This window comes from Bubalus bubalis, chromosome 18 (assembly GCF_019923935.1).
Source record: "Bubalus bubalis isolate 160015118507 breed Murrah chromosome 18, NDDB_SH_1, whole genome shotgun sequence".
Taxonomy (NCBI): Eukaryota; Metazoa; Chordata; class Mammalia; order Artiodactyla; family Bovidae; genus Bubalus; species Bubalus bubalis.
The window spans coordinates 8279820-8300953 of NC_059174.1; the positions used below are offsets into that span (position 1 = coordinate 8279820).

The following is a 21134-nucleotide window of genomic DNA, read 5'->3' on the forward strand; positions in this document are numbered from 1 at the left end:
CAGTATAAGGCTGTCCCTGGTGGCTCAGATGGTAAGGAATCTGCCTGCAATGCAGGAGACGTGGGTTTGATCCCTGGTTCGGGAAGATCCCCTGGAGTCGGGAATGGCTACGCACGCCAGTATTCTTGCCTGGAGCATTCCATGGACAGAGGAGCCTGGTGGGCTACAGTCCATGGAGTTGCAAAGAGTCAGACACCACTAAGCAACTCACATTTTCACTTTCACTTTCTATTATCTATAGGATGGATAAACCACAAGGTCCTACTGTAGAGCACAGAGGACTATATTCTATAACCTATGATAAGCCATAATGGAAAATAAAATTAAAATAAGAATGTGTATAGGACTTCCCTAGTGGTCCAATGGTTAAGAGTCCACCTGCCAGTGCCGGGAACATGAGTTGGATCCCTGGTCTAAGATGACCACGTGGCACACAGCAACTAAGCCTGCCTGCCGCAACTACTGAGCTGATGCACGTACAGCCCATGCTCTGCAGCAAGAGAGGCCACTGCAATGAGAAGCCTGCGCACCACAGTGAAGAGGAGCCTCCACTTGCTGCAGCTAGAGAAAGCCCTCACCCAGCCGCGAAGACCCAGCACAGCCAAAATGATAATAATAATAAACAATTAAAAATAATATATAAAAGTATGTGTCTATATGTGTAACTGGATCACTTTGCTGTGTAGCAGAAAGTAACACAACATTGTACATCAACAACATTCAACAAAAATAAAAAAATAAAGCTCGTATTCTTAATATAGCATACCCCCTTCCCTCACATCACAGCATCTTTTGCCTTCTCCTTAGGGGCCCCAGCATCGAGCAGCTTGGAAGCTACGTGGGCCGCCACCAGAGAAGATTCGCTCTGTCTCTGGTGGGTGTGTGCTGTCAGAAAACCCGCATGGGGGTCAAGTCACAGCCCCATGGGCCAGAAAAAGTGCAGAGGGCCCTGGCCAAGAGCTGCATCCTCACCTAGAATCCATCTGACATCAGAGCTAGCTTGACTGAATCCTCCTGGCTGAGGAGGCCACAAGGACCATGAGGTACCAGCTCTGGGGATGGCTTTGTGGACAGCTGACAGGAAGAAATGGGGTATGTGGAGTGAGGGTGATCTCGGGGCTCACCAAGCAAGATTTCGGATCCTTATCCCTCAGCTCCCTGACCTGAAGCCGACAACTTCTGATGTCCTTGTGGCTGGGAGAGCAGACAAGAAGGGCCATTGCCCCAAGTGAGACCCCCATAAGGGCTTTGTTGTCATCCCTCATGGTTCCACAGCACAATAAGTTTCACACCCAGTCTTCCCTTTTTTGTTTTAAGATTTTTTGATGTAGACCATTTTTTAAAAAGTCTCTTTTGGGTTTGTTACAATAGTGCTTCTGTTTTATATTTTGGTTTTTTGGCCACGAGGCACATGGGATCTTACCTCCCTGACCAAGGATCGAACCTGCATCTGCTGCATTGGAAGGTGATGATCCAGAAGGTGATTAACCACTGGACCACCAGGGAAGTCCAAGAACTATCCCTCCTTGGGTCTTGAGATAGCACCAAGCCCAGGTGGCTTGGCCTCATCTCCCTTTACAGCTGAGCTGGCTGAGCCCAGTGGTTCATCTCAGGCTCATCTGAGGCCAGAAAATAGCTTCGCCGACTCCTATCCAAAGCTCTACCTACCTGATGGGCTGCTAAGTACACTTCCTCCAAAATCTTGCCTCCACCCCATCATTCATCACTGGAGTCCTCTCACCTGACCTTGGGCTTCCCTGGTGGCTCAGTGGTAGAGAATCCACCAGCCAACGCAGGAGATGTGGCTTCAATCCCTGGGTTGGGAAGATCCCCTGGAGGAGGAAATGGCAACCCATTCCAGTACTCTTGCCTGGAGAATCCCATGCAGAGAGGAGCCTGGCTGGCTACAGTCCATGGGATCACAGAAGAGTCGGACACGACTTAGCAACTGAACAGCAACAACACAGTCCCCCACCTCCTCCCCACCCTCAGCACGTGCTAACTTCAGCCAGGGTTTGTGAGAAATCTATACACCACTAGGCGCTCTGTTTTCCTCCTCTGGTTCTTTCTCTCCTGTTGAAGAAATGCAAATTACCAGCACTGATGAGGCTCCTTCTGGTGTGCCGGGCAGGATTGCTTAGCACTTCACCTTAGTGTTTTTATGATTTTACAGCTGAGGAGATGAGGGTTTAGGGAAAAAGAATCACCCACCCAAGACAACCTAGCTATTAAGCTGCAGAGCTGAGATTGGATTTGAATACAGCCAATCTGACCTCAGACTGAGGACTTCTCTTGTTTCTCCAGAGATGCCTACAGTCAGCTTTATCAGAATTCTGGGTCCCTCCCAGACAGGTGCCCAGCGCAGGCGAGGCTGTAAACCCAAGTGGGGAGGTGACCTCTTGGGGCTCTCAGCATTGTCAACGCTCCCGAGTGCTGCCTTTTGAGAAAATTGAGTCATGGCTGTGGGTCTTGACCCACTATTCTTAAGTAGCTAATCCTCTTCCAGCCTCAATTTTCCACACTGTAAAATGTTCATAGTAACATCCGCCTTGAACTATTTCATGCTTCAGATGAGGCTAAAATAGAGAAGAGCTATACATAATATACGAATTGTCTTTAATTTTTTTCTCCTAGCACAGTAGAGTGGTTAGAGCATAAAACTCTGAAATAAGACTGCTCGTTTCCACTTCTGTGTGATCTTGGGCAAGTCGCTTAAGCTCTGTGTGCCTCAGTGTCCTCACCTGTAAAATCACTGCAGTGATAGAAGTTATTTCATGGAGATACTGTGTTCAGAGAGACTGTGCATATTGACTGTCGAGCACTAGTGCCTGGAGCAGAGTTTGGCAGAAAATAGGGTCTCAGCTGAACATGGCTCCTGGCACAAATAGGTATCTATCAGCCATTACTCATATTTTTATTATAGCGTTATCTCTCCCTGGCTTGGCTTTCCTCCGGTGAGACCAAAGCACGTCTCATTTGCCGAGACTCTCTTCCTCTACTTCTGCGTTCTCTTTTCCATCCAACCCTTCAGCCTGGCTCCAGTGGGAGATGGCAGGAATGCTGCAGATGTGGACGAAATCAGTGATCTGTTTCCCTTCCAGAGTGGTTGCCTGGATTTACATACACACACACACACACACACACACACACACACACACACACACCCCTGGGTCAGAAAAGAGCCTTGACCCACACACCACAGGCACTGAAATATCTCCTGCGAGCTAGAGGTTTCATTATTTACTGTTCATACAGTTTGAATTCTGTCAATTATTACCTAAATAGTTATCTCTCCAGAGGTGATTAAAAAAAAAAATGATGTGTGTGTTTGTTGTGGGTGAGTACACATCTATGTCATGTGTGCAGTGGGCGTGGGGGGGAGTAATCAAATAGTCAGTGCTCTAGTATTTATATTAAACTGCAGATTGATTTAAATTACCCACCAGGAAATATGTGGCTTATATGAGTATGCTTAATTCATACTCATTTAAAGTGAGCTGGGGCTGTCTTCTCCCCCTCCCTTCTTGCCTCCCCGTCCATATAACCCAGGCTGCCTCCAGACTGCCTTTGCCCACTTGGCTCACTGGCCGTAAGCACGGAAAGGTGCAGAGTCACCAAGAATGGGCACTTTCTTCTCTGAGCCAGGGTGGCTCTTCCTGACTGTCACCGCAGTGCTGGGAGGAACAATTCTTTGCAAACTCAAGACTAGCCCAGGGCAGGTGGGGAGAAAGGTGGTCTGCCTGGCGGGCCTCTGGGGAGGCGCTTGTCTGATCAGCCTGTCCCTCTTCTGGGGCTTGGTCCTCTTCTCCCTGTCGTATTTCGTCATGTATACTTACTTTTCTGGCCAAGAGTTGTTACCTGTGGATCAAAAGGCGGTGCTGATAACAGGTAAGTGGACAGCCCTGCTCAGGGCCGGAACTGGCCCTTGCTTTGCCTTAGCAGGACTTTTTTTCAGATTAGGTTTAAAAAGAAAATATTTGGCATGGCGTAAATGCAAGCACATCCCCAGTGTCTTTCACTACAGCAATTTGATCTTCTTTAGAAGGTGCCTTTGATGAGGATGGTGGTACGAGGGACTTGGAAGGGAACATCTATCTAAGTCACGATTTTGTTAATTTCCCAGGATATGTACAAATAAGCCAAGGCGGTTCATTTCATCATAGCCAGGAAAGCCCTATACGTTTTTTTTTTTTTTTTAAAGCTAAAACCAAATTTCGTTCTGAGATTAATGTTTAGCTGTGTTTTAGACTTGGCTTCTTATTCCTGAGATGCACAAAAAAGCTCTCAAATTGAGGTTATCCTTGTACTTTGCTTCATTATTTAAATATCAAAGAGACTCACCCGGGCTGCAAAACGTTGCGGTTTTCCCCAACTGCTGTCGGGAACCTTGTGTCTCATCCGAACCTTTGTCTTCAGGTCTGTCTTGGGACTGCTAATGTTTCTTAATTGGATCAATTTGGCAAGGTGTCCAGAAGGCGGCTGGCTGCCGGTTGGCCGAGGTGCTAGCTGTTTTTCCTTCTCCTGTGTTGCTTTTCCCCCTGCTACAAGTGTGAGGCCAAACTAAATTCCTAGGTGTTGTAAAACTGGTTTGTTTGGTTGTGAAGTTTGAGCTTGGATAGGACTTTATTTAGGGTTACCTAGTGTTATCCTCACCCAGAAAGTCCAGCCACGGTGAGGACGGCAGCTGCGGAACCATTCGCTGGGAGGGAGGTCGTTACCCCACTCTCCACCCCAGGTTGTGACCCACGGGAGTGAAGTGAAGGCAAACAGGCAGTGTGAATGGAACCAAATCAGGCGATTTCCCAAGTCACTGAGAAAGGGACTAGAAAGTGACTTGTCTATCTTGCTCTTGACTTTTAATCATGAAATTCTCTCTTAAAATGAGACGCAAGTAGGCACTTGTTGGAGTTCTGAAGTGCTGCAGAAAACAAGCTTCTGCAATGAAAAAGAAAAATCACCAAAACAGTTCAAAGGTAGAAAATTCAGTTGATCCATGGGATGTTTATCTACGCTAATGTCTGGTGTTACCTGGAGTCACGCATCTGGAGGATTGGCTGGGTTTTCCACTGTTTCACTCAAATGTTCTAGGGCTGGCTGGGTGAAAAACTGTAAGAACAGTATAAATTTTTCTGTTCAGTCTGTAGTAGCAAGTCCCCACAGTCTTCAGAGTAATTCCAGTTCCAATTTATTTTTTGTACTTTTCCACTTGCATGAAAGAAGACAGAACAATGAAGCATGTTAGAAAAAAATAATCATGATGCTGTTGTTGACATTAATGGCCATGATTTCTCGGAGGTCCAAATATTCCTGGGAAATGGATTTCAAGAAGCAGCACTTCTAAGACTAATAGATAAGAATACTAAAGCTTAGGATAAACAGAGGCAAACTTCAAGGTAACCGAGAAAGCAGGAATTGTCTCTTGCTTCTTTGTCTTGTCAGTGTTCTTTATCCTATGCTTTTGAAGACAGAGGCATGCAGAAACGTACCAAATACACCCAGCTCAGCTCACATCAGCCATTGAAATGTCCTGACTTGTGTTCAGTGGCACGGAAAATGACTGATTCAATTAGGCAACTCAAACCCAGTGACTAATCCCTCAATGAAATGCTTAGCAATTAGGAGGCTTAGGCTTAAGAAAGGAAGGACATACCTTAAGGCTGACTGAATTGTGCCTTTCAAGTCACTTTCAGGAGGAATGCCATAGATTGCATACAATTCTAGAGAAGCTCTCAAGACCTTTGTACTAAATAAGGAAATTTTAAATGAATTTAGTTAGTTAGACTCTTGTTGCTCAGTTGCCCAGTCATGTCTAATTCTTAACAACTCCATGGATTGCAGCACACCAGGCCTCCCTGTCCCTCACCATCTCCCAAAGTTTGCCCAAGTTCATGTCCATTGCATCAGCGATGCCATCCAGCCATCTCATCCTCAGATGGCCTTTTCTCCTTCTTTCCTCAATCTTTCCCAGCATCAGACACTTTTCCAATGATCAGTTGTTTGCATCAGATGGCCAAAATACTGGAGTTTCATCTTCAGTATCAGTCCTTCCAATGAGTATTCCAGGTTGATTTCCCTTAAGATTGATGGGTTTGCTCTCCTTGCTGTCCAGCAGATTCTCAGGAGTCTTCTCCAGAACGATAGTTCAAAGGCATCGATTCTTTGGGGCTGTGCCTTCTTTATGGTCCAGCTCTCACAGCCATACCCACTGGGAAGACCATAGCCTTGACTATGTGAACCTTTGTCAGCAGAGTAATGTCTCTGCTTTTCAACATACTGTCTAGATTTGTCATAGCTTTCCTGCCAAGAGGTAAATGTCTTCTGACTCCATGGCTGCAGTCACCATCCACAGTTATTTTAGAGTCCAAGAAGAGGAAATCTGCTACTACTTTCAAGTTTTCCCCCTCAATATGCCATGAAGTAATGGGGCTGGATGCCATGATCTCAGGGTTTTTAATGTTTAGTTTTAAGCTAGCTCTTTCACTCTCCTCCTTCATCCTCATTAAGAGGCTCTTTAGTTCCTCTTCAGTTCAGTTCAGTTCAGTCGCTCAATTGTGTCCGACTCTTTGCGACCCCATGAATCCCAGCACACCAGGCCTCCCTGTTCATCACCAACTCCTGGAGTTCACTCAAACTCACGTCCATCGAGTCGGTGATGCCATCCAGCCATCTCATCCTCTGTCGTCCCCTTTTCCTCCTGCCCCCAATCCTTCCAAGCATCAGAGTCTTTTCCAATGAGTCAATTCTTCGCATGAGGAAGCGAAAGTACTGGAGCTTCAGCTTTAGCATCATTCCCTCCAAAGAACACCCAGGGCTGATCTCCTTCAGAATGGACTGGTTGGATCTCCTTGCAGTCAAAGGGACTCTCAGGAGTCTTCTTCAACACCACAGTTCAAAAGCATCAATTCTTCAGCACCCGTCTTTCTTCACAGTCCAACTCTCATGTGCATACATGACTGGAAAAACCATAGCCTTGACAAGATGGACCTTTGTTGGCAAAGTAATGTCTAGGCTTTTCAATATGCTGTCTAGGTTGGTCATAACTTTCCTTCCAAGGAGTAAGCATCTTTTAATTTCATGGCTGCAGTCACCATCTGCAGTGATTTTGGAGCCCAAAAAAATAAAGTCTGACAATGTTTCCACTGTTTCCCCATCTATTTCCTGTGAAGTGATGGGACCAGATATCATGATCTCAGTTTTCGGAATGTTGAGCTTTAAGCCAACTTTTTCACCCTCCTCTTTCACTTTCATCAAGAGGCTTTTTAGTTCCTCTCCACTTTCTGCCATAAGGGTGGTGCCATCTGCATATCTGAGGTTATTGATATTTCTCCCGGCAATCTTGATTCCAGTTTGTGCTTCTTCCAGCCCAGCGTTTCTCATGATGTACTCTGCATATAGGTTAAATAAGCAGTGTGACAATATACAGCCCTGACGTACTCCTTTTCCTATTTGGAACCAGTCTATTGTTCCATGTCCAGTTCTAACTGTTGCTTCCTGACCTGCATACAGATTTCTCAAGAGGCAGGTCAAATGGTCTGGTATTCCCATCTCTTTCAGAATTTTCCACAGTTGATTGTGATCCACACAGTCAAAGGCTTTGGCATAGTCAATAAAGCAGAAATAGATGTTTTCCTGGAACTCTCTTGCTTTTTCGATGATCCAGTGGACGTTGGCAATTTGATCTCTGGTCCCTCTGCCTTTTCTGAAACCAGCTTGAACATCTGGACATTCCTGGTTCAAGTATTCTTGAAGCCTGGCTTGGAGAACTTTGAACGTTACTTTGCCAGTGTGTGAGATGAGTGCAATTGTGCAGTAGTTTGAGCATTCTTTGGCATTGCCTTTCCTTGGGATTGGAATGAAAACTGACCTTTTCCAGTCCTGTGGTCACTGCTGAGTTTTCCAAATTTGCTGGCATATTGAGTGCAACATTTTCACAGCATCATCTTTCAGGATTTGAAATAGCTCAACTGGAATTCCATCACCTCCACTAGCTTTGTTCGTAGTGATGCTTCCTAAGGCCCACTTGACTTCACATTCCAGAATGTCTGGCTCTAAGTGAGTGATCACACCATCTGGGTATTGAAGATCTGGGTCGTGAAGATCTTTTTTGTATAGTTCTTTTGTGTATTCTTGCCACCTCTTCTTAATATCTTCTGTTTCTGTTAGGTGCCTACCATTTCTGTCCTTTATTGAGCCTATCTTTGCATGAAATGTTCCCTTGGTATCTTGGATCTCTAATTTTCTTGAGGAGATCTCTAGTGTTTCCCATCCTATTGTTTTCCTCTATTTCTTTGCACTGATCACTGAGGAGGGCTTTCTTATCTCTTCTTGCTATTCTTTGGAACTCTGCATTCAGATGCTTATATCTTTCCTTTTCTCCTTTGCTTTTTACTTCTCTTCTTTTCACAGCTATTTGTAAGGCCTCCTCAGACAGGCATTTTTCTTTTTTGCATTTCTGTTTTGGGGGATGGTCTTGTTCCCTGTCTCCTGTACAATGTCACGAACCTCTGTCCATAGTTCATCAGGCACTCTGTCTATCAGATCTAGGCCCTTAAATCTATTTCTCACTTCCACTGTATAATCATAAGGGATTTGATTTAGGTCATACCTGAATGGTCTAGTGGTTTTCCCTACTATCTTCAATTGAAGTCTGAATTTGGCAATAAGGAGTTCATGATATAAGCCACAGTCAGCTCCCAGTCTTGTTTTTGCTGACCGTATAGAGCTTCTCCATCTTTGGCTGCAAAGAATATAATCAATCTGATTTCGGTGTTGACCATCTGGTGATGTCCATGTGTAGAGTCTTCTCTTGTGTTGTTGGAAGAGGGTGTTTGCTATGACCAGTGCGTTCTCTTGGCAGAACTCTATTAGCCTTTGCCCTGCTTCATTCTTCACTGCAAGGCCAAATTTGCCTGTTACTCCGGGTGTTTCTTGACTTCCTACTTTTGCATTCCAGTCCCCTATAATGAAAAGGACATCTTTTTTGGATGTTAGTTCTAAAAGGTCTTATAGGTCTTGATAGAGCCATTCAACTTCAGCTTCTTCACCATTACTGGTTGGGGCATAGACTTGGATTACCGTGATATTGAATGGTTTGCCTTGGAGATGAACAGAGATCATTCTGTCATTTTTGAGACTGCATCCAAGTACCAAATTCAGACTCTTTTGTTGACCATGATGGCTACTCCATTTCTTCTAAGGGATTCTTGCCCACGGTAGTAGATATAATGGTCATTTGAGTTAAATTTGCCCATTCCAGTCCATTTTAGTTTGCTGATTCCTAGAATGTCGACATTCACTCTTATCATCTCCTGTTTGATCACTTCCAATTTGCCTTGATTCATGGACCTAACATTCCAGGTTCTTATGCAATATTGCTCTTTACAGCATCGGATCTTGCTTCCATCACCAGTCACATCCACAACTGGGTGTTGTTTTTGTTTTGGCTCCATCTGTTAATTCTTTCTGGAGTTATTTCTCCAGCGATCTCCAGTAGCATATTGGGCACTTACTGATCTGGGGAGTTCATCTTTCGGTGTCCTATCTTTTTGCCTTTTCATACTCTTCATGGGGTTCTCAAGGCAAGAATACTGAAGTGGTTTGCCATTCCCTTCTCCAGTGGGCCATATTTTGTCAGAACTCTCCACCATGACCCATCCATCTTAGGTGGCCCTACATGCATGGCTCATAGTTTCACTGAGTTAGACAAAGCTGTGGTCCATGTGATCAGATTGGTTAGTTTTCTGTGATGGTGGTTTTCAGTCTGTCTGCCCTCTGATGGCAAAGGATAAGAGGCTTATGAAAGCTTCCTGATGGGATAGACTGACTGAGGGGACACTGGGTCTTGTTCTGATGGGCTGGGCCATGCACAGTAAATCTTTAATCCAATTTTCTGTTGATGGGTGGAGCTGTGTTCCCTCCCTGATATTTACCTGGGGCTCAGCAATCATTTTACCCTTGTGGGCTTTACCTGGCGCTTCCCTTGTGGCTCAGATGGTAAAGCATCTGCCTACAATGCAGGAGACCCGGGTTCTATCCCTGGGTCTGGAAGCTCCCCTGGGGAAGGAAATGGCAACCCACTCCAGTATTCTTGCCTGGAAAATCCCATGGACAGAGAAGCCTTGTAAGCTACAGTCCATGGAGTCGCAAAGAGTTGGACACGACTGAGCGACTTCACTTCACTTCAGCAATCCATAGGAAAAGGAATAGTCAAGGCTGTATATTGTCACCCTGCTTATTTAACTTATATGCAGAGTACATCATGAGAAACGCTGGGCTAGAAGAAGCACAAGCTGGAATCAAGATTGCCGGGAGAAATATCAATAACCTCAGATATGCAGATGACACCACGCTTATGGCAGAAAGTGAAGAGAAACTAAAAAGCCTCTTGATGAAAGTGAAAGAGGAGAGTGAAAAAGTTGGCTTAAAGCTCAACATTCAGAAAACTAAGATCATGACATCTGGTCCCATCACTTCACAGGAAATAGATGGGGAAACAGTGGAAACAGTGTCAGACTTATTTTGGGGGGCTCCAAAATCACTGCAGATGGTGATTGCAGCCATGAAATTAAAAGATGCTTCCTCCTTGGAAGGAAAGTTATGACCAACCTAGACAGGATATTCAAAGGCAGAAACATTACTTTGCCAACAAAGGTCCGTCTTGTCGAGGCTATGGTTTTTCCAGTGGTCATGTATGGATGTGAGAGCTGGACTGTGAAGAAAGCTGAGCGCCGAAGAATTGATGCTTTTGAACTATGGTGTTGGAGAAGACTCTTGCGAGTCCCTTTGACTGCAAGGAGATCCAACCAGTCCATTCTAAAGGAGATCAGTCCTGGGTGTTCTTTGGAAGGACTGATGCTAAAGATGAAACTCCAATACTTGGGCCACCTGATGTGAAGAGTTGACTCTTTGGAAAAGACTCTGATGCTGGGAGGTATTAGGGGCAGGAGGAGAAGGAGATGACAGAGGATGAGATGGCTGGATGGCATCACCCAACTTGATGGACATGAGTTTGGGTGAACTCCAGGAGCTGGTGATGGACAGGGAGGCCTGGTATGCTGCAATTCATGGGGTTGCAAAGAGTCAGACACGACTGAGTGACTGAACTGAACTGAACAGCAATCAATACAAAGAAATAGAGGAAAACAACAGAATGGAAAAGACTAGAGATCTCTTCAAGAAAATTAGGGATACCAAGGGACCATTTCATGCAAAGATGGGCTGGATAAAGGACAACAATGGTAGGGACCTAACAGAAGCAGAAGATATTAAGAAGAGATGGCAAGAATACACAGAAGAACTGTACAAAAAAAATCTTCAAGACCCAGATAATCACGATGGTGTGATCACTCACCTAGAGCCAGACATCCTGGAATGTGAAGTCAAGTGGGCCTCAGAAAGTATCACTACAAACAAAGCTAGTGGAGGTGATGGAATTCCAGTTGAGCTATTTCAAATCCTGAAAGGTGATGCTGTGAAAAGTGCTGCACTCAATATGTCAGCAAATTTGGAAAACTCAGCAGTGGCCACAGGACTGGAAAAGGTCAGTTTTCATTCCAATCCCAAAGAAAGGCAATGCCAAAGAATGCTCAAACTACCGCACAATTGCACTCATCTCACATGCTAGTAAAGTAATGCCCAAAATTCTCCAAGCCAGGCTTCAGCAATACATGAACCATGAACCTCCAGATGTTCAAGCTGGTTTCAGAAAAGGCAGAGGGACCAGAGATCAAATTGCCAACGTCCACTGGATCATGGAAAAAGCAAGAGAGTTCCAGAAAAACATCTATTTCTGCTTTATTGACTATGCCAAAGCCTTTGACTGTGTGGATCACAATAAACTGTGGAAAATTCTGAAAGAAATGGGAATACCAGACCACCTTACCTGCCTCTTGAGAAATTTGTATGCAGGTCAGGAAGCAACAGTTAGAACTGGACATGGAACAACAGACTGGTTCCAAATAGGAAAAGGAGTACATCAGGGCTGTATATTGTCACCCTGCTTATTTAACTTATATGCAGAGTACATCATGAGAAACGCTGGGCTGGAGGAAGCACAAGCTGGAATCAAGATTGCCGGGAGAAATATCAATAACCTCAGATATGCAGATGGCACCACCCTTATGGCAGAAAGTGGAGAGGAACTAAAAAGCCTCTTGATGAAAGTGAAAGAGGAGAGTGAAAAAGTTGGCTTAAAGCTCAACATTCAGAAAACCAAGATTATGACATCTGGTCCCATCATTTCATGGGAAAGAGATGGGGAAACACTGGAAACATTGTCAGACTTTATTTTTGGGGGCTCCAAATCACTGCAGATGGTGACTGCAGCCATGAAATTAAAAGGCGCTTGCTCCTTGGAAGGAAAGTTATGATCAACCTAGATAGCGTATTGAAAAGCAGAGACATTACTTTGCCAACAAAGATCTGTCTGGTAGGTTTAGGTTTTACCAGTGGTCATGTATGGATGTGAGAGCACTGAAGAATTAATGCTTTTGAACTGTGGTGTTGGAGAAGACTCTTGTGAGTCCCTTTGAATGCAAGGAGATCCAACCAGTCCATCCTAAAGGAGACCAGTCCTGGGTGTTCATTGGAAGGACTGATGCTGAGGCTGAAACTCCAATACTTTGCCCACCTCATGCGAAGAGTTGGCTCATTGGAAAAGAGCTTGATGCTGGGAGGGATTGGAGGCAGAAGAAGGGGAGGACAGAGGATGAGATAGTTGGATGGCATCAGCGACTTGATGCACATGAGTTTGGGTGAACTCCGGGAGTTGGTGATGGACAGGGAGGCCTGGCGTGCTGCAATTCATGGGGTCGCAACGAGTTGGACATAACTGAGCGACTGAACTGAACTGAACTGAAACTTTGGTGGAGGTAATGAAGATAATGGTGACCTCCCTCAAAAGATGCCAGGCATGCACTGTTACACTAAGTGCCCCCAGCCCTGCAGGAAGCCACTGCCGATCCACGCCTCCACCAGAGACTCCTGGACACCCACAGGCAAGTCTCCTGTGGAGTCACTGTTCCTTTCTCCTTAGTCCTGCTGCACAAGTTTCTGTTGTGCCCTCCCAGATCACAGTCTTGTGTAAGTTCTGGCAGCTCTATAGTGGGGTTAATGGAAACCTCTTCCAAGAGGAGTTATGCCATACTCACACCTAGAGCTCCTGTCCCTTCGGCAGACTACTGCTGACCCATACCTCCACAGGAGATGCTCAAACACAGTTTTGTCTCAGTCTCTGGTGTCCCTGGGTCCTGGTGCGCACAAGGTTTGTTTGAGCCCTCTAAGCATCTCTGGTGGGCACGGGGTTTGATTCTAAATGCAAATTCGCCCCTCCTACCGTCTTGCTGGAGCTTCTCCTTTGCCTTTGGACGTGGGATATCTCCTCACAGCTGCTCCAGCTCCTACCATCTTACTGGGGTTTTTCTCACCTTGGATGTGGGGTATCTGCACATGGCTGCTCCAGCGCAAGGCAGCCACCACTCGCATTTAGGACTTCTTCTAAATGCGCTTTCTGCCAGTAGAGTGGTATCATCTTCATAAATGAAGTTGTTGATGTTTGTCCCACCGATATTGATTCCAGCTTGTAACTCATCCAGCCCGGCATTTCTCTTGATGTGCTCAGCATATAGATTAAACAAACACGGCGACAGCAGATAGCCCTGTCACATTCCTTTCTCAGTCTTGAACCAATCAGTTGTTCTATACAGGGTTCTAACTGTTGCTTCTTGACCCACATACAGGTTTCTCAGGAGACAGGTAAGATGGTCTGGTATTCCCATCTCTTTAAGAGTTTCCACAGTTTATTATGATCCACACAGTCGAAGGCTTTGGCATAGTTGATGAAACAGAGGTAGATGTTTTTCTGGAATTCCCTAGCTTTCTCTATGATCCAGCGAATGTTGGCAATTTGACCTCTGGTTCCTTTTCCCTTTCTAAACCCAGCTTGGACATCTCGAAGTTCTTGGTTTGCATAATGCTGAAGCCTAGTATGCAAGAATTTAAGCATGACCTTATTTCACGGGAGATGAATGCAATTGTCCGATGGTTAGAACATTCTTTAAGTTCTCCCCTTCTTAGGAATTGGGATGAGAATTGACCTTTTCCAGTCCTGTGGCCACTGCTGGGTCTTTCAGATTTGTAGACATATTGACTGCAACACCTTGATGGCATCATCCTTTAGGGTTTTGAATTTGAATTCCAGTTTCACTGGAATTCTGTCACATCCACTAGCTTTATTAACAGCAGTGCTTCCTAAGGCCCTCTTGACTTCCCTCTCCAGAATGTCTGGCTGTGGGTGACTGAGTGCACCATCATAGTAATCCAGTTCATAACTCCTTAAAGAATCACGACTTGGAACAGCTTTTGCTTCAGGTTGGCTTCTACGGTAAATCAGTACACATTTTAGGGTTGGGGGGGTACATAGAGAAATGTGGCAGTGTACCTCAAAACCATAAATGTTATTCTTTTACCTGATAATTCAAGATTTGGACATTTCTCTTAAAGAAATAATCTGAAATGTGAGAAAAAGGGAAGATGCAAACCAAACCAGTATATTTACAAAGTTATTTAAAATTGTGAAATATCAAAAGCCAGCAAAATGGTGACAACATTGTAAAATTAGAAAGAAAGCAACAAATGTCATTAAAATGAAGAAAAAAACAAAATGGTGGCAAATGATTGGTATAGTGTCCGGATGTAAAACGAGATTTTGAAAAACTCCTGTAAAATGACCTGACAACTGTGCCAGAACATGGAAACTGAACTAAGGGAAAGCACCCAGGGGATCCTGGTGTTTGGCTAAGACTATATCCATGTCACACGAACATGAAAAGCACTAGGAGGAAATAGTGTGTGAATGGTTGGATCAGAGTACTTAGATTTGTCTTTCCCTCAGAATTTGTCTAATGTAGTTATATTACTTATATAACCGTGGACTTTAAAAATATTCATAATCTAAAAGTTGAGAATCATGTTTTATTTGGTGGAAATTTTTAGGGCCTCAAGCCAAGCCTCTCAAGCTTTTACTTGAGACAGCATCTCAAGTAACCCTGAGAAAATCGCTTGGAGGAGGCGAGGAGAGGGGCCAAGGTTATCCAGAACTTTTGAAACAAAGGGCAGGTAGTCTGAACCTCAGAAGGTTATTGTTAATTAAAGAAGATCAAATATTCTAAGTTAAGGAATTTGGGGCTTTTCTCTGCATGGGAAGACGAGGGCTCACTAAGATCATTCCTTTCATATGCGCCTCGGCTTCCTGGGTCCCGTGCTTTCACATCCTGAGCTTCCTTTCCTCAGGGCTCACTGCAGGGAGTGGCTGCAGTCTGATGGCTACTAGGTGGCAGATATTCTTTTCCTTCCTGAGTGCCCTTAGGGTTCACCACCTTACTTTGAAGGGTTGCAATCCTTGATGACTGTGATATTCTTGTTTACAGATATAGCAGGAAATATTCCATTTCTCATAACAAAACCATTTAACAAAGAGATCATATTCCCTTGTTGCTGAATCAGGGCTTGGCCCACTACAGTGGACCAAGTGTCTACTTAATTATGGACCCAGGTGTAGGACAATTACAAGTTCAAAAAATCTTTTTCCTTGAGTCCCTTATTTCACTTTGTTAAAATAAAGGGCTTTTGTCTCCAAGACATATAATTATAGCACGTAGAGCATTCAAACCTACGTTTGTCTTCAAGGCCCCAAAGGCTTATGGCAGCCAGTCAATTTTTTTAAACGGCTGTGAGATTATTGAAGAGCCCAGCCACCCTGCAACAGCATGTCAAGTACCATGGAGGCAAAACAGGGTTGAAGTCTGACAGGCTTGGGTGGAACCTTGCGTGCACATTGCCTCAGGGTAGGTTCTCCAGGGGCAGGGATTGAGGCGAAGATTTGTGTGAAAGGAATTTATTGGAAAGGTTTATAGGTTAAGGGTGATAGGTTGTGGAGGAGGGAAGATGAACAGGGAAGGGGAGGAGGCCAAGCCCCGATTCAGCAACAAGGGAAGTGCGTTTGGCTCTGGTATTAGCTCAGTAGCCCGGGGCAGATCAGGAGGTCCAGGTGTCACAGGCCAGAGCTGTCCTCCTTGCGGGCCAGGGGATACCCTCATACCTGTCAATCATTAGTCAAGGGCTGTCACCCCCACCCCCTTTGGCAAGAGGAGGAGAGGCTGAAACTCCAGCTGGCTGTCCCTGCTGTGTGTGTGCTTAGTTGCTCAGTCATGTCTGCGACCCCTTGGACTGGAACCCACCAGGCTCCTCTGTCCACGGGGATTCTCCAGGCAAGAATACTGGTGTGGGTTGCCATGCCCTCCTCCAAGGGGATCTTCCCAACTCAGGGACTAAACCCAGGTTTCCTGCATTGCAGGTGGATTCTTTACCGTCTGAGCCACCAGGGAAGCCCTCTGGCTTTCCATGGCCACCGCCTAAAAGGACCCCAGCATTCTGGGCAGCCGGTGGACAAGGTCACAGGTTCTGCTTGCTGGGAGTGAAGTGTGCTATGGATGAGAGCCCCTCCAGATGGTCAAGGCACATATACACCTCCGTGTGCAAAATAGAGAGCTGGGGGGAAGTTGCTGTGTAGCACGGGGGGCTCAGCTCAGCGCTTTGTGATGACCTAGAGGAGTGGGAAGGGGATCCCGGGGTGGGGGTGCTCAAATGGTGAGGACTCTGCCTGTAGTGCGGGAGACCTGGGTTTGATCCCTGGGTTGGGAAGGCCCCCTGGAGGAATGAAATAGAGGGGTGGGATTGGGGTGAGGTGGAAGAGAGGCCAAAGAGGGAGGGGATATATGTGTGTGCTGTGTGCTAAGTGCTTCAGTCGTGTCCGACTTTTTGAGACCTCTATGGACTGTAGCCCGCCAGGCTCCTCTGTCCATGGAATTCTCCAGGCAAGAATACTGGAGTGGGTGGCCACGCCCTTCTCCAAGAGATCTTCCCCATCCAGGGACTGAACCCATGTCTCCTGCATTGGCAGGCGGGTTCTTTACCATTAGCGCCACCTGAGAAGCCCCGGATATATGTATGCATGTAGATCCCCCAGAGGAGGGAATGGCAACCCACTCCAGTGTTCTTGCCTGGAGAATCCCATGGACAGAGGAGCCTGGAGGGCTACAGTCCATGAGGTCACAGGGAGTGGTACATGACCGAAGTGACTTAGCATGCACACATAGTTAATTTACGTCATTGTACAGCAGAAGTTAACACAATGCTGTAAAGCAATTATACTCCAATTAAAACAATTTTTTAAAATGGTCAAGGATCTGGGGCAGCCTGATATCTGCTAGATACCTCTTACTAGCAGTGTGATCTTTCAAAGTACTGTTTTCTCCTCTGTAAACTATAAATAATACACACACACACACACACACACACACTCACACTCACACTCACAGTTATAAATGGAGCTAGTGGATGAGAAAGAGGAGGGGGAGGGAGGGAGAGAGGCAATTTTGTCTGCTGACGTGGTGACTGGTGAGGTTAGGTAGGATAAAAAGAGAACTAAAAGGAAAAACAATGGTCGACAAAGAAATGGAGGGTGCCTCCAGAAGGATTTCCAGAGTGGCATGAAGCCCAGTGTTGGGTGTGGGAGGGAGCTCATTAGGATTTGAAAAAGTTACTTTCTACAAGGAAGATAAGGTCTTCCAGGCAACTGGTTAATCAGCCATGACACACACAGCCAGCACTCATTAAAACTTGTTGAGTTGGATATTTTTTTTTGAATTTCATAATTTTTAATTGGAATTTTCAAAAGTAGGTACAGTGGAAGAGAGATCAGGGAAGGGAAGAAGAATATGTTTGATGTGGAAGTCTTTATCTTACACCCCAAACAGAGTCCTAGGTGGATGGTCACCCCTTTCTAGGACTTACTAAACAGCCCAATTTGTGTTCTAAAATGGAATATTGTTGGCCTCAGCTTGGGATTTAGCTTCCTTTAAATTTTTTTTCTGGTGGCCATGGTGGGGAGGGTGGGGGGCATATAACACGTGGCTTGTGGGGGATCTTACTCCCTATCCAGGAATTGAACCTAAATCCTCAGAAGTGAAGGTCAGGAGTCCTGACTACTGGACCACCAGGGAATTCTCTGGGCTCCTTTAAACTTAACATTCAGTTCAGTTCAGTTCAGTTCAGTCACTCAGTTGTGTCCGACTGTTTGCGACCTCATGAACTGCAGCACACCAGGCCTCCCTGTCCATCACCAACTCCCAGAGTTCACCCAGACTCACATCTATTGAGTCAGTGATGCCATCCAGCCATCTCATCCTCCCCTTCTCCTCCTGGCCCGAATCCCTCCCAGCATCAGGGTCTTTTACAATGAGTCAACTCTTCGCATGAGGTGGACAAAGTACTGGAGTTTCAGCTTCAGCATCATTCCTTCCAAAGAACACCCAGGACTGATCACCTTTAGAATGGACTGGTTGGATCTCCTTGCAGTCCAAGGGACTCTCAAGAGTCTTCTCTAACACCACAGTTCAAAAACATCAATTCTTCGCTGCTCAGCTTTCTTCACAGTCCAACACTCACATCCATATATGACTACTGGAAAAACCATAACCTTGACTAGATGGACCTTTGTTGGCAAAGTAATGTCTCTGCTTTTTAATATGCTATCTAGGTTGGTCATAACTTTCCTTCCAAGGAGTAAGCGTCTTTTAATTTCATGGCTGCAGTCACCATCTGCAGTGATTTTGGGGCCCCCAAAAATAAAGTCTGACACTGTTTCCACTGTTTCCCCATCTATTTCCCATGAAGTGATGGGACCGGATGTCATGATCTTAGTTTTCTGAATGTTGAGCTTTAAGCTAACGTTTTCACTCTTCTCTTTCACTTTCGTCAAGAGGCTTTTTAGTTCCTCTTCACTTTCTGCCATAAGCATGGTGTCATCTGCATATCTGAGGTTATTGATATTTCTCCCAGCAATCTTGATTCCAGTTTGTGCTTCTTCCAGCCCAGCATTTTTCATGATGTACTCTGTATATAAGTTAAATAAGCAGGGTGACAATATACAGCCTTGATGTACTCCTTTTCCTATTTGGAACCAATCTGTTGTTCTATGTCCAGTTCTAACTGTTGCTTCCTGACCTGCATACAGATTTCTCAAGAGGCAGGTCAGGTGGTCTGGTATTCCCATCTCTTTCAGAATTTTCCACAGTTTATTGTGATCCACACAGTCAAAGGCTTTGGCATAGTCAATAAAGCAGAAATAGATGTTTTTCTGGAACTCTCTTGCTTTTTTTCCATGATCCAGCGGATGTTGGCAATTTGATCTCTGGTTCCTCTGCCTTTACTAAAACCAGCTTGAACATCTGGAAGTTCACGGTTCATGTATTGCTGAAGCCTGGCTTGGAGAATTTCACATACTTTACTAGTGTGTGAGATGAGTGCAATTGTGCGGTAGTTTGAGCATTCTTTGGCATTGCCTTTCTTTGGGATTGGAATGAAAACTGACCTTTTCCAGTCCTGTGGCCACTGCTGAGTTTTCCAAATTTGCTGGCATATTGAGTGAAGCACTTTCACAGCATCATCTTTCAGGATTTGAAATAGCTCAACTGGAATTCCATCACCTCCACTAGCTTTGTTCGTAGTGGTGCTTTCTAAGGCTCACTTGACTTCACATTCCAGGATGTCTGGCTCTAGGTGAGTGATCACACCATCGTGATTATCTGGGCTGTGAAGATCTTTTTTGTTCAGTTCTTCTGTGTATTCTTGCCACTTCTTCTTAATATTTTCTGCTTCTGTTAGGTCCCTACCATTTCTGTCCTTTATTGAGCCCATCTTTGCATGAAAGATGGTATCCCTTGTTATCTGTAATTTTCTTGAAGAGATCTCTAGTCTTTCCCATTCTGTTGTTTTCCTCTATTTCTTTGCATTGATCACTGAGGAAGGCTTTCTTATCTCTTCTTGCTATTTTTTTGGAACTCTGCATTCAGATGCTTATATCTTTCCTTTTCTCCTTTGCTTTTCACTTCTCTTCTTTTCACAGCTATTTGTAAGGCCTCCTCAGACAGCCACTTTGCTTTTTTGCATTTCTTTTCCATGGGGATGGTCTTGCTCCCTGTCTTCTGTACAATGTCAGGAACCTCCGTCCATAGTTCATCAGGCACTCTATCAGATCTAGGCCCTTAAATCTACTTCTCACTTCCACTGCATAATCATAAGGGATTTGATTTAGGTCATACCTGAATGGTCTAGTGGTTTTCCCTACTTTCTTCAATTGAAGTCTGAATTTGTCAATAAGGAGTTCATGATCTGAGCCACAGTCAGCTCCTGGTCTTGTTTTTGCTGACTGTATAGAGCTTCTCCATCTTTGGCTGCAAAGAATATAATCAATCTGATTTCTGTGTTGACCATCTGGTGATGTCCATGTGTAGAGTCTTCTCTTGTGTTGCTGGAAGAAGGTGTTTGCTATGATCAGTGCGTTCTGTTGGCAAAACTCTATTAGCCTTTGCCCTGCTTCATTCCGTACTCCAAGGCCAAATTTGCCTGTTACTCCAGGTGTTTCTTGACTTCCTACTTTTGCATTCCAGTACCCTATAATGAAAAGGACATCTTTTTTGGGTGTTAGTTCTAAAAGGTCTTGTAGGTCTTCATAGAACCGTTCAACTTCAGCTTCTTCAGCATTACTGGTTGGGGCATGGACTTGGATTACTGTGATATTGAATGGTTTGCCTTGGAAACAGAGATCATTCTGTTGTTTTTGAGATTGCATCCAAGTACTGCATTTTGGACTCTTTTGTTGACCATGATGGCTACTCCATTTCTTTAATGTTAGTCTGCTGAAATGGATAAACATTGATAGTGGGTGGTGGTGGTTTAGTTGCTACTTCTGACTCTTGAGACCTCATGGACTGTAGCACACCAGGTTCTTCTGCTCGTGGGATTTCCCAGGCAAGAGTAACATGGGAACGTACATTATCTTATGTAAAATAGAGAGCCAATAGGAATTTGCTGTATGTCTCAAGAAACTTAATCAGGGGCTCTGTATCAACCTAGAGGGTTAGGATGGGGAGGGAGATGGGAGGGAGGTTCAAAAAGGGGACGGATATATGTATACCTATGGCTGATTCATATTGAGGTTTGACAGAAACAACAAAGTTCTGTAAAGCAATTATCCTTCAATTAAAAAAAAAAAGAATACTGGAGTGAGTTGCCAT

General features: G+C 44.9%; 1 protein-coding gene across 1 annotated transcript in view; it reads left to right on the forward strand.

The window, feature by feature from the left end:
• The first annotated feature begins 3170 nt into the window (after positions 1-3170).
• The window catches only part of HSD17B2 (hydroxysteroid 17-beta dehydrogenase 2), a 91904-nt gene continuing 73940 nt past the window's right edge, over positions 3171-21134 (forward strand). The window contains exon 1 of the mRNA XM_006044495.4: positions 3171-3888. Coding sequence (XP_006044557.1) covers positions 3621-3888 — 268 coding nt within the window. The 5' untranslated portion in view covers positions 3171-3620. The remainder of the gene's footprint in view (positions 3889-21134) is intronic.